The sequence below is a fragment of the Cygnus olor genome, chromosome 10 (assembly GCF_009769625.2).
Source record: "Cygnus olor isolate bCygOlo1 chromosome 10, bCygOlo1.pri.v2, whole genome shotgun sequence".
In the NCBI taxonomy this organism is placed as follows: domain Eukaryota; kingdom Metazoa; phylum Chordata; class Aves; order Anseriformes; family Anatidae; genus Cygnus; species Cygnus olor.
In genome coordinates, this window is record NC_049178.1 from 11,626,308 (window position 1) to 11,640,454 (window position 14,147).

The following is a 14,147-nucleotide window of genomic DNA, read 5'->3' on the forward strand; positions in this document are numbered from 1 at the left end:
GCTGAAGAATTTAAACTCAAAACCTGGGATGCTGTCATTATACTAATCTTTTTTTTATACAACTGTCAATCCAGCTTGTAGGCTGGTGCACCCACTGTGCGCTCCTTCTGCGTGCTGCTCCTTTCCATCAGCTCATTCTCCCACTTCAGGCCCCTATACAGCTCTGCTTACATTTTCTATAATGTACCCATAACTTCATCCTTAGGTTTGTAATGCAGAGATGCCACAGCACCTGTCTACTCAACCAGTGGTGTCGCCCCGATGTTTCCAGTCCTGGCTTCTGTGTTGGAATGGGTAATGAAAATGTTACTTGTTTCATCTTTATTCAATTCATTTATTAGGCTTTTTGAAAAACATTAGGAAATGAGATGCTGTCTGTTTGAGAGGATCTCGGAATTCATGGGCTCAGTTAACTGCATGGATTAGAAATGACCTGGAGGGCTTTTTTTCTTTTGATCTGTGAAAATTTAAATTCAGCAACCAGTGTTTCCACTGCAAGAGAGGGTGATATTACCACCTCTTGACTCCAAAGAAAAGCTGCTTTCCCTGACTTCCTTATGCTGCTTTAGGTGCTAGTGATTACCAGCCTTGTTTTCTACCTTTGTCGTTGCAATACCAGATTTTGTGCAAACAGTAAGTGATGCAGGTACACCACCTATTGTTAAAATAGATCAGCACTTCCAGCAGCAATAACTCATTTCAGCTGCTTACAGTTTTGCCAAATTGCTGCTATTTGGTTTGAAACTTCCCAACCAGGGCCTTCTGCTTCATGCTGATTAATTTGCTTTAAATTTCAGCCAGTGTTTCAGCTGTTCGATGACCAAGATGAAGGAAATGTGTTATCAAATGTTGTTCTGACTACTTACTGGCCTGTGGTGGAGGTTCTTCTCCTTTTTATAGTAGAAATTCTGCCACCAACGTGTGTTGGATCGAAACTTGTCGTGTCTGGGATGTGCCTTCTGGCGTCAGGCAGGGCTGTGCATACGAGCACCTGTATGAAACAACTGGCGAAAGCACAGTCCATTTCCTTGCCTTCTGTTACAGTCTGTCTCTTGGATAACTTGCTTTCCCTACTCCTGTCCCATCATCCAATTCAGGCAGCTCACTGCTGTCTCTTCCCTGCCCTTCTTTACCAAACCCATGTGAGGTCTCCTTTCCTTTTCCCTCCGTGTGGCAGGGCTGACCCCTTGCAAATCTGTCCTTGTCCCTGAACTGGGTGACACTGTAAGAGAGCATCTCGTGTTGTAAGATCATGCAGGTGCTGATTTGGCACCAGGTCCTGTACTGTTAGAAATTGCATCTTCTGATTCCGGAGGTTCAGACCCTGTTCTGCTGGAAATGCTTGTGCTAAGTGGGTTTCTTCAGGTAAAAGGCTGCTGATGGATTTTGCAGCCAATATTCCTGAGAGCAGGCAGGTGGAAGGGTTTTTTTTGACAAGAAGAAAAACAGATCTCTGAGACTAAGTAAAGGAAAGATCCTCCCCCCCTCATTTTGCACTTAATGTGATTTAAAGCTGGCAAGAAAGGCTAGATACTGGAGAGCAGAGATATTCCCATTTGTCACTGAAACTAGAGGGAGGTTTCTCTGAGTGCAGCCCAGAAAGTCAGGTGCATTTGCTTTCACTGCCATTGGACCTTTCACCAAAGTACTGTTTTTAAAGCATTTGGTTCCCCAGCAGGATTTCCCTCTCTGGTTTCCATGAGATTAATTGTTTGAAAAGCTGGAGTGGATGGAAAGATTTGCTGGCCAAGTCTGTATAGAAATACCACCACTTCTCTTCACAGGAAAAACTGATGCTTTTAGCACTGCCCTGTGTTTCTCTATGGTCTAATATTTCACTCAGCTGTTACATATTCTTACTTTATTCGGCTATTATTTAACACATTAACAAAGCACGTGAAGTGGTTTCATGTAGCTATTGATTGATTCCTTTTCCTTGACTGTTTTCTCAGATGTCAACACGGAGTTGACTTCTTTGAACCCACGACAGGTACTGGGGATACTATGCTCAAAATGAGGAGATTTTGCTTTGTGTCATTCATTGCCCTTCCTAGCCTTGGTCACAAAGGGTGGGATTTAGGGTTAGGCTTGTCTCAAATGTGCACTTGTCCTGACGGACTGCAGAATACATTTCAGAGACTTCAGCTGAGAATGATTTTCTTTTCTTGGCTACTGCATGCTCCAATTAAGCTTTCATTGGAAAATGTTAACTAGCAAAGTATATCTCCTTTAGCTAAAGCTGTAGCAACTGCATAACTATAAATTCCTGGTTAGTCAAACAGTGGCTCACGAGATCCGTGGAGTTGTGCCCACTTTGTTAAGCTTTGGAAATCTTGAGAGGAGGTCCTGGAAAGCCAGCATTAGCCTTGACTGCATGGCCGGCTGCTTTAGCACCATGAGCCTCCCTCAGGCTCCACAAGAATAGTTTTGTTGGCCACAGACCAACTACCAGGGGAAATAAAGCTAAGAGAGCAGAATAGGAGAGGACAGTAAAACCATATATACTGCACTGCAGCGTGGATGAGGATTAACTGGCAGAATAACACAGCTTTATTACATTTTTTTCCGCAATTCCTGATCTTTTCTTTGCATGGAGCAAGAGTTTATATCCTGGGCCAGCCGTATTTCTAGAAAATGTATAATCATGGTTCCCTCTCTTTGATTATTTTGCTGTTCAGTTACAGCCACTTTGCAGGGCAGCATGACGCTCTTCCACATGGGTGGTGGGCATCCTTAAAAAGCAACACCAGCCTGGTCCTTCCAGACCAGAGGGATTTGATCCCCATTCAGCTCTGTGGCACAGCAGCAGCCCCTGGACCTAACCAGCTTCATGGTGCGAAGGGGAGCTTTGAACTGGGGGTCTCAGCCCCCATGCCCCTCACAAGCTTGGATGAGAGCTGTGTTGCAGTACCGTGTGGGTTTATACTTCATTCAGAGCATGTCCTTCTCTGCCACCCCTGCAATTTGAGCAGCAGCCTTTCATTTCCTTATTAGCTATTAGGTATTCCTAGTCTTGCAAAACTGGAAGGATGGGGGAGGATTTACTCTCCCATCTCGTATTTGGGAGAAGCCACTGAAGGAACAGAGGACTGCAGTACTGATTTGTTGGGCAGGGGCATTTCAGGGCACAAGCCACAGAGAGGCTGGCTGAAGCACTTTGCTGGAGCTCCTCCACTCCATTAGCTCCAGGATGCCAAATGGAAGTAAAACAGAGCGAGCTTCAGTGCAGCTCTCATTGCTTCGGGTTTTAAACATTGCAACATATGCCTGAGGTGTCCTGTACTGTGTCCTGGTGTTTTCTGAGAAAAGAGCATGTCTCCATTGAAAGAGAGAATCTTGTTTTGTTTAAATCCATTTCTGAAGTTTGCAAATCAATTTCCCTTTCAGACTGCCCAGTTCACTGAATCAAGCCTCTACACAGTAGCATATTCAGTTTCTGCTGTAACCTGCTACAGCTGCTTTTAGCTGTAGCTTTAACCACAGAAATCACAGGAAAAAAAAATCCCCAGTATTTGCTTTTTTTTTTTCTCTCTCTCTAATTTTTTCTTCAATGACACTGGTTGCACTGTTAGTTGGAAGGAAGGTCTGGGGAGTGCATTTGACTGTGCTCACTTCCTTAGCTAAGCGAGGCACTTGAACGCTCTCTGGTTTTACTGAAATCACAGTAGTGCTGAGAACATCTGTAGAAAAGAATTAGCTTTTTCTCTCTCTCTCCCTCTCTTCGTGACAGCAAACCTCAGAGAAGGTCAGGCTTATGGGTGTTTCTGTGGATTATTTTAGCTGCACTGAAAAGTGCAGAGCCCACTGCAACCAGCTGGAAATACAGCGACTGCTTAACAAGTACAGAATTAGCTGCCATAATACGTAGACTCGGTAGCAGCCAGACTATTTAACATTTGCAGCAGTGCTAACATTACGAGCAAAGTGCTCCAAGAGGAAGTCAGGCCACGGCCTGAACAAGGCAGAGCATCAGTAACTCAGGCAGCCAGAGCACCTGTGCTTAAATGAGAGGTGATCTTGTAGGTGGTACCGGTACGGCCGCAGGGGTTGCCCAGAGTAGGTTGGACAGTGTATGCTCACCAGGCTGCACCTAAAAGCATTTGGGAACTAAGCCTGGGACTCACTGGATGATGTTTCTAGGAACACAATGCAGAAACTCATGAGTCCTCACTCCACAGTCAGTATTTGCAAGAAGAGGCTAAGGCTTTGCTTGCAATCCTTTGATATGAGTTGTCTGGGCTGTGGTCTGGGAGGGTAGTTGGGCTGTTTCTTCTGCATTAGTTGTGGTAGCAATAAGAGCTCCAGCTCAAATCCAGTGCCCTGTCCCCTCCTATCTACAACAGACTGTGCAAACACCGGACCAAAGTCCTTGTCTGAAAGATTTCTTTATAAAAGAGAGGAACCAGGCAGCTGCGCTTTCTCTGAGATGGCTCAGAGACTTGGAATGCGCTTTCTCCTCTCCATAATTACAACTAACCTGATTTGGGAACTTTCCAGGGCTAAACTTCTTGCAAAAACACCTCTGGATAGAGTTTCTGGAGGAGGCAGACACTGTGCCTCCTGGACATTATGGGTAGGTGGCTGTCTGATTTTAGCAGTGCTAGAGTTTATTAATGCAGAAATAATTCAATTAGGGCATCCAGAGGATTGGAAAGTAGCCTTTATTATTTTTAGTCTAAATAAAAATAGTATCGCAGGCTTCTTAGAATAGCGAAAACAGAGTCATGAAGGATTGCTGGACAAAGAATATTTATATGATTTTTCAGCCAGGTTTCCAAGAAATTGAAGCTGTTTAGATTGGATTTGACCAGCCCTGTCATGCCTAGGTGTATGCAATTAGTCCTCTGTGCTTAAAATTGCAGGAACAATTATGGACTTGAGTTTGTGGCCATATATGCAGGGTACGGCCTGTCGAATACTATTTGGACTATGATGATTATTTTAATCTTTCCTCCTTTAGTAAACAAGAAACTCTGTTTTTAGTCATGAGGGAATGTTTCGGTGGTACTTACGAGATTTAGGAGCCTAAAGACTCATCTAATTGTGGTCAGTGAGGGCAGTACCTAATTCACACGGGTGTCACTGGAAACATTGCTCCCTTCTGTTGCCTTCTTTCCTTCTCCTTTTCCTCTGAGACCAGTCTGCTCTGTTGCAGGGAGTCTCAGCAAAGTCAGTATTTCCAGATGGCCTGGTTGTGCTGACAGGGCTACGGGGTGAGAAGGGGAGAAGGTAAGCCCTGGAAGGAGGCAGGCAGCACACTGTAACTGAACACTGTTATACTGCACACTAACGTACAACACTGACAACTGGAAGGATGGCTTGGTACACAGGAGTTCTCAGGCACAAAATAAGTCCTCCTCTTCCATCCCAGAGAGCTGCAGGTGCTGTCTGCAGCCCCATGGAAAGACCTACCCAAGCTTCCCTGATGTGAGAAGGACAAGGACATGCAGGGCTTTCTTTCATTCCTTCCTGTAACACAAGGTTTTAAGGAGAAAGGGAACTTTTTCAGCATGCTCATTCCGTGGTTGAGGAGACTTTTATAGCACTGCCCTGACCACTGATGGCAATTTATGTTGTTATTTACAGGGTCAGACTGGCTTTGGACTGCATGTGTTGCTTTTTGTTTTTTTTTCCCCTTTTTTTTTTGGAGCCACTTCAGATGGGTGTGTGCACAGCAGCAACGTGAGTGGTGCAGGGAAGAGCATACTCTCCAGCACACTGTGCCCTGCCAGGCTGCGGAGCTGCTGCATGTGGCCAAGAGCACCTCTCTCAGGGCACATCCACTCGCTGTGCCCTCAGGGACAGAAGTGCCTTTACTCAGCTCTAGGGAGCTGGGGAATGGAACACCCCAGATCATGATCATGTGCTCATTGCTGCTGTGCTAAGAAAGGGGGCTTTCTGGACAAGATTCTTAAACCAGCAGCCATCTCTCTCTCTTTCTCATTATATCTTGGCTGCTGGCTGGCTGGCAATTGCAGATCATAAGACCAGATCATTTGGGCCTGGAGTTATGCTCATGAACAAGTCGATTTAAATAGATAAAGTCATCAAAGTCAAAAAAATGTGACTTTTCATAGAAATTTCTCAGCAGTCTTTGGTCTCCACTATCTTCCCGAGATGCTGGGCTTGTCTCTGCTATTGAGTCACATACTTCCACGTGAATAAAGCCCAGCTTAGCATAATGCTTTATAACCATTGTGAAGGTATAAAACATGCTGTTAACAAATTTCCTTTTATCAAATTTATGTTATATAGACCTCCTGGACTTGGCCCCTCAGTTGGGATAAAGATGAAGAGTTTCTGCGAAAATGCTTGTGGCAGCCAAAGACTTGGCAGCCCTCCATCTGTTAAGAACTGGGCTCCCAAACACCCTAACAAGGTCACAACAAATTTCTGTGAGGTTCGGTGTCACCCACTCGTGCAGACTTCCCACCTTGCATGTCCCCAGCTACACATGCAGAGCTTTGAAACAAAGTTTGGCCAGCTCTCAGTCACTTTCCTCGGTGCACAACTGGAAGGCACTGGGATGCTACACTGGTGAGTGCAGTGAGAGGGAGCTCAGGGAGCTCAGTGGTGTGTTCATGCGGCTTTTACTGGGTTTAGATGTTTGTCAGTGTAACAAAAGCTGTTCCTTGGCTTCAGTACCAGGGGTATCTTGTTTGTGATGCTGTGATACTCGAAACAAAGAGATTTGTGTGCATGCTCTGCTTTCCTAGAAGCTAACAGCAGCTCCCAGCGGCAGGCTGCCTGGCTGTTGTGTACATGGATGCTCTCCAGCGCTAATGTCATCAGACTATCAAGTCAAAACACGCTGGTGTGCACGTGGCATCTTTATTTACCAGTCTGAGCCCAGACATTTCCACTGGGGAGGCACCGTGCTGAGAGAAGAACTTGTTTTCTGGCAGCTGATGAGGCGATCCTGCTCACACGTGCCAGTCCCTCTTCCACGTGTCTCTAAACCAGCTTTTGGGGCCACTTGATGAAATTTGATGGTTTGCTCCTGCTCTGCAGTGCCAGGTGGATTTGAACAGTGGTATGAACTGCATCTTCCAGCTTCCAAACCTCAGAAGGGACATGGGGCACCTGGTGCTGCACGGCAAGCACAGAAAGCACGGGGCTGGGAACAGAGCTCACTCCCCGTGGTTATCCATCGGTTTGTTCACTGCTATCTGCTGTTTTCTCAAGCACTGTGATGTGTGGTTAGAAATTAACACTTTCCCCTTCACTCAATATGAACACACCACCAGAGAAACCCTAGTGGGTGTCCAAAATGGGAAGGCTGATCCAGCCAAGGGGCCTTGGGCAACTATGAGGACCATGATGTAAATGTGCAGGAGGGGCAGGCTCAGGGCAGGACCGCCTGCTGTGTTTGAGCCCATGGGTGCCCCAACCTGCATGGTTGTCACACTGAGAGGAATGTCCCAGTCCTGGCATAAGTTACAGCAGTGTGGCTGCAGCTGACCTGGGCTTTGTGAGAAGGACCTGTGTTTTTTGTGTTGTTTTGTTGTTGTTTTTTTTGAGAATATCAACCATAATTTGTTTTTAATCCCAAACTCAGTGGTAGGACTGTGCTTTTAATCCTACAGTGACTTAAATATCACCATGCCGCACTGTGACCCATGTGGCACAACAAAAAACCTGTTTCCCTCCATCTTCTCCCCATGAAGCATGTTTCCATCCAATGCAAGAGAAGCTGTGCATTGACTCGAGCACTGTGCACTGACACTCAGTGGGCAGGACCACAGCGGCAGCTTGCTGCAGGGCTTCACAGCCTTCCCCTGAGCAGAAAAGCCCTCAGCTGGCCCCCACCTCAGCCAGGAGCAAGATCTCAGCATCCCTGTCTCTTCATGTCACCCCACGTGAGCTGCTACAGGGACAGCAGACAGAGCTGCCCAGTTGCAGGAGTGCTGTGGGCAGCCAGGCGAGAGGCTGAGGCTTTCTGCTGGAGAAGTGCAAGAAACAGCAGAGCACGGGGCAGAGGCCAACAGCAGGAGCCTCGTGCTGCTGGTGGGAGGCCTGACAGGTTTGTTGCTCTTGCTGTCGGAAGTAGCTGCAGTTCCCAGCGCTGTGCTAAGATCAAGGGCAATTGGTTTTCCACCGTGTACCTGTAAATCCCATTCCTCCTGCGTGCAAGCCTCTAAATCAGACATCAGCAGAGAACAAGTTCCCAGCTGGTCACAGTATATAAACTACTGAAATATAAATGCCTGGTACGAAAGGCAAGCGTGGTCTCTAGTTGCCACTGCTGAATAAAATGGTTGATGGGATTTTCCATCATACCAACAGCACTTCCAGTAGATGCAAGCACTGCAGGCAGAGTAGTCCTCAGAGCCTGTAATTTGGCCTGTTCCCATCACCACTGGTGCTTTTAAAAGAAAACAGCTGCTTCTTTTATTTTTGTTTTTTAAATCGTGGCAACTAGAAAGTTAAATGACTGATTTCTTGACGTCTCTTTTGACAGAGGCCAGCGTTTCACGATGAGAAGCGGGACCAGCTTTCAGTTTCCTTGTCTCCAGGGAGACTTCCCATGAGACAGTTGCCAAAGGATCTCTGGGAAGTGATTAGCGTTTTGTTCAGGAACAGAAAGGTCAGCAAGCTATGGAATTAGCAAGGTTACAATAGTAATTACTCAGGACCAGATGCTATTTGCGCTATCCTAATCCTTACTTTTTTTTTCTTCTTTTTTTCTTTTTTCTTCTGACAAGCTGTATGAACCTGCTTAGCTCTAGGGACTGTACGCTGTCACACCCACCACATCAGGGGGATTCCCCAGGGTGTGCAGTGTCTTTGGGATTGATTGCTTACTCCCTGCCCTGTCCCCCTAAGGCCAAGAAGATTCCTCAAGGCATCAGAATTACTTTGTATGAACTGGCCAAATCTGACCGTAGATTTTAAAGATTCACCAAAGCAGGTGTTCCAGCATGGTGATACGAGCAGAACTGGCCTTTCCTGGTTAACACACAAAAGTAACAGAACCGGGGACCCCTGCTCATCTTTTGGGGCAAAATGTAGTGGGTCCCAGTTATGACAAGGATGGTGCAGATAAGGTAGGAAGACCGTAACAGTGTAATTCCTTGGGAATCTGCCCAAACCCTTGCAGGCCTGGTCGGATGTGGGGGCCCTGGCAGCAAAGGCAGCATGCACCAGAGCCTGGCCACCAGCAGATGGAGGTCTCACCAGAGTGAGGCCAGAGTAAACTATTTCCGTGGCATTCAGGCCCCAGAATTTGAGTGCAAAAGCAAAATATGCCCAAGAAGGGCTCCTTTTCACAGTAGTCTGAAAACCAGGACTTGGGGAGGAGTTCAACAAATTCCTGGGTTTCCAGCTCACACTAGCTGCTGTTAACTTTCTATTCAGCTTGGTTATCAGACCAGAGCTTGGGGTTAATCTCACTCAGTGGCACCAAGAGCCTGGGAAACAGCAAGGCATTTGGAGAAAACCTGCTGAGAAGACAGTAACGAGCGCTGCTAATGAGGAGGGGGGGAATCGAGCATGCACTGCACCAAAGGCACAGCATCTTTCTGCAAGCAAAAAGCACTGCCTTTTCGCCCGCTAGTCAGGTGCATTTCCTCAGCATTAACAAATAATTTTCGTCCATATGGTGTGATTAGTAGCTTTTGGCCATTATTATGGACCATCAGTATTGCTGTTATAGTGGTAAATAGCTCTAGCCACGGTCTGAGCCCAGGGTGTGAGGCACAGCGTGAATGGGGAGCAGGCTGACCCTTCGGTGGGGTGTCCATAGGCTGGCAGGGAAGGAGCCACTGCCAGTCTCCAGCAAATACCCATTTCTTGGTTCTTCCAATTAACCTGGCAAAGCAGAGAGAGCCAGGCTCAGTGCTGAAAACTGCTGCACGCCTCAGCTGTTCTCCTGTCACTGCTGGGGCCCAGGGAGGGAGAAACGGGGCATCTCCAGTGGAGGCAGAACTGGCCACAACTTATAATTCAGGGTCTCAGAGCTTGAGTTCAATTCCATGTCCTCCTAGGCAAACCAGGAGCTTTGCACTCCTGCCTTAAAAAAACACAGAGATCAGGAGAAAGGACATTCCCTTCTATATAGCTTTATTGCTTGCATTAACATTACTTATGAGCCTCATTGCTTTCAGTTAAAGTCTGCGGGAGGAGGGATTACCCAATAAAAATAAATAAATAAATAAAAGAGATATATTTTAAGTCCAAAAAAAAAAAAAAGAGATTTTACGTTCACAAAAAGTTTTTTTAAATGCATAAAAGAGAGATATTTTTTAAATGCACAAAATATATATATATTTTAAGTCCACACAAAAAAGGTATATTTTAAGTCCACAAAAAAAGACATATTTAAGTCCACACACATACGCACAAAACAACAAAAAAGATATGTTTCAAGTGCACAAAAAAAGAGATATTTTAAGTGCACAAAAAAAGAGGCATATTTCAAGTCCCCAAAACTTTTCGATGCTTACTGAACACGCCGCGAGAAGCCACCGGCCCCCCTTCTCTACCCCCTTGCCAGCACATCAGTGACTCCTTCCCCACCCCCGAGAGGACCTCGGAAGCCCCGGGGCTCCCTCCCGGGGGGCGCAGCTCCCCCTTCCCCCGGCGGGGCGGCCCCGCTCGCACTTCCTGCCGCTGGCGGCGGGGCGAGGCGGCCCCGGCCGCGGCCGCGGAGCGGGGCGGAGCAGCGGGACGGGACGGGACGGGACGGGGCGGGCAGGCGGCGGTGCGGGGCTCGCCGGAGGCTCACCGGGGGCCCGGGGGCTGAGCAGCTCCGCCGAGCCGCCGCGGAGGGATGCGGAGGAGCCGGGCGCCCCGGCGGCTGGCGCTGGCCGCCTGCCTCGGCTCGCTGGTGCTGGGCGTCTTCTACTTGCAGAGCAGCCTCAAGCCAGGTGGGTTCGCTGCGGGGGTCGGTGGCTTTCTAGGGGGGGGACCCCCACCATATATACCCCCGTATCCCCCCCCATACGCACCCCGCAGCCGGGGATCCGGGCTCCTCCCGTTGAACTGTCTCCCGTGCCGGGGAACGATGCGGTAAGGGCAGAACTAAAATATGAACTGCTTTGTGCTGGGAGGGTTCGTTATTTCCCTGCTCTTCTGGGGAAATTAGCTCCTCTTTCCTAAGAGACGTTATTGGGTAATTCCTGTCGTTTTAACAATGCACTAATGTTTTCTTGATTACGGCAGCAATCCATCAATGGGGCCTTTAAAGTTAGTTCTGGAAATTGGGAAGACTGATTTGACTGAAATGTTAGTGGAATGTTATCAGCGTGGACTACATGAAATGCGATTTTCCTTTTAAAGGGGCTGCTCCATCACTTTAATGTGTTTTTATCCTAAACATAAAAAAAAAGCTTAACTTGTTTGCTGAGTAAGATTGAAGAGGAGTTAGGTTTCGGCAAGCATTTGTTGTTCCTAGGATAGCTTGTGAAGTTTATCAAATGAAGTCACTAATCCCAGAGGACCACGCTCAGTATTTTATTCCTCAGTAACTTTTTTTTAAAGAAACAATCTGTGCCGTCTTATTTTAATGCCAGGAATATTCAGTGAGCAGTGCAGCACCGAACTGGCTCCAACCTCCACTGCTCCTAACAGAGGGGACTGTGTTGGACGCTGGAGTCACTTTCTATTTGACAGTGTTTGACTGGGTAACGTGGCTCTTCTGGGAGCCTGGCTTTCAAAAGGAGACTTCTGCGGGTCTGAGTCAGCAGAACTTGCTGTGCTTCCTCAACTTGTACGCCTTGCGTGGTCCCCACGCAGTTTCGTACGGGGTTCCCACCAGGTCAGAGCAAACCAGGTGACAGTAAGGGCGATGGCATCTCCTGACAGGTTTGGGGGATTTCCTGTCTGGAGCGCTCCCTTTAGAGGCGCTGGCCGCAGGCTGGTCAGCTGAGGCTTTGGGAAATGCCTTCACTAGGCTGCAAAGCGATTTCCTTGCTATAGGACAAGGGGCATTTTTTAAGGGTCCTGCTGGTGGCGATGGGACTGGTGCAGGCATCCCAAACTGGTGCAAACTAGTGGTGCTTGACTCGTTGGAGGCTGTTTGTGATGGTGAATACCCTTTGCACACTGGTCCCATAAGGTTCACAAAAGAGGTGAATTAAAGCGATATTCATGTTCTGTAAAATCTGGTTATTTTCTTGCCACGTAACTGTTTCCCGGAGTCCAGCCTACACTTTCATGCCATTTCTTTCCCTTGTTATTTTTCAGATTACAGTATTTTCCCTCTTCAGTTCCGTGAAAAATTCACACTAGCAGAGGAAAGGTCGTTACCAAATACTGAAAAGACATAAGCTAAAAATTGCTTCTTTTTCTTTTAGCCCACAGGAAAGCAAACTGAGCCAATTACTTGAATTTTAGAATTTGCTAGTTACAATAATAAGTAAACAATTTGCAGGCAAAAAAGTCATCTTTAAAGTGATGGTTGCCTTGAGGTTATTTGGAGTTCTTGGTTGCCTGGTGTCATTTGGTTTCTATATAGTAATGAAGAAAAATGCTAGGAAAGGCAGCAGTGCTTTGAGCTCCCCTCTGGAGCGGCCAGATCCTTTTCTCCACCTTTTGCAGGATTCAGCAGGTTGCCTTTCCTGCGCTGCCCATGCTCCATTTCAAGTAACGTGCTGAATTAATCCTTGCTAACAGCACGGAGAGTTGAAACCATCCTGCGACCAGGACAAGGCGTACAACATGGGAGCAAAGATGGTATAAACAGAAGCCTTTAAGTCCGGGAGGTGAAACTAAGGACTGATTTCGGGGAACAGGAATTAACTCCATTTGCACTTCCCACTTCTAATTCCATCCGCGCAGTTGTGCGCACAGAGCGGTTTGCACTGAATCAGCGGCTGTGCTGGAATAAGGCTGTCTTGTTCTGCACCAGGAACACCCACACACCAGCGTGTGCTGAAATAACTGCTCCTAAATAGCCACTGAGCCAGTTATTTTGGTGCTGGGCTGTTTGTACTGGAGTCAGCAGCAGAGTCCCCCGCTGGACCTCCTGGAGGCAGCCCACAGTCTGTCCCCCGTTGGCTTTGGGGTCGGTGGTGACCTGTCTGTCCTTTTGGCCTTCGGCTGCTGCAGTCCAGACTCACAGACGTGGCCAAGGGCAGGATATCTGCACTGCAGGGAAATATTAAGCTAGTGCCGAGCACACTGTCAGGTGGAGTTCACAAGCACCGCCACAATGGGTAGTTACAGGGTTCAACCGCAGCAGTCTTCTGGCATCTCCAGGCTCCCCCTGGAGCGGTGGTGTGGGCAGGTCTGGTCCATTCATGGGCAAACCTTGTGTGGTCTCAGCGTGGTACTGGGCACGGTGTGGTCCCTCAGAGGGACTTGGTTGTGCTGGTGTCAGCCCGCAGCCATACAGGAGATCCCACCTGGCACTATTGCCGTCCCTCTTCTGAGTTGATTTTCCTCTGCTGTCTCCTCCAGGGATGGTGTATCGTTAGCAGTGGCCACACTGACCTACACGCCATATGTTTTCTGCATAGAGGAGGTGGTAACAAGTAGTGGGGATGGATCTCTGACCATCCTTTCATCTGACTCCAGTTGTAGAATGTCTAGACCATGGTAACTGCAGGAGGCTGCTGATCCTTGCCTGCACCAAAGCTTTGGTCGCTGCTGGTCTGAGAGAACTGCACTGAGGCAAAGAGGGAAGCTGAGATCATTCAGTCTGCCCTCAGGAGATCCATGCGTAAGAGCACCAGCTGTTCTGTTCTTACCTGGTGCTTGGTCTGTCAGGTACAGTGGCTTGTGCATGCTGGAGGTGATGGGGGACATCGCAGGCAGACCTCACCCAGCAGCAGCCTGCAGGATGGGGAGCTCCCCGCTTCCTTTTGTTCCTAGCTTGTTCCAGTGCTGAATCACCTTCTCCAGCAAGAAAGAAGGAAAAAACCTCCTCAGTGTGACTTTATTTCTTCTCTGGTTCTGTCCGACTGCAGCATCCAGCTGTTGTTTCTTCTTTTTAGCAGCACTTTATTAACACTGGCTTCTGCACTCCTTGTTCTTTCTCGTCCTGCTGTCAGCATGAGTTGTGGGACTTCACAGGGCTTTGCGGGTTAGCCTTACTTAGCTTCTGAGCTGACTAATGCATAACGAGACACCAGAACCACAATTGTAGTAGCACCAATGCTGTGATATCACTCCAACCTTTCGATGAGGAACCAGAAAGGTGTGGG

The 14,147-nt window shown here is 47.8% G+C and overlaps 1 protein-coding gene across 2 annotated transcripts in view; it reads left to right on the forward strand.

Annotated features, from left to right (window-relative positions):
* CHST13 (carbohydrate sulfotransferase 13) overlaps positions 1 to 14,147 on the forward strand; it is a 39,202-nt gene that overhangs the window by 3,985 nt on the left and 21,070 nt on the right. Inside the window, exon 2 of one of the 2 annotated variants that reach the window (XM_040569167.1) lies at positions 206 to 294. In XM_040569167.1, coding sequence (XP_040425101.1) covers positions 206 to 294 — 89 coding nt within the window. Of the gene's footprint in view, positions 1 to 205; positions 295 to 10,645; positions 10,869 to 14,147 lie in introns of those variants that run through there. The other variant, XM_040569168.1, reaches the window with a different exon arrangement.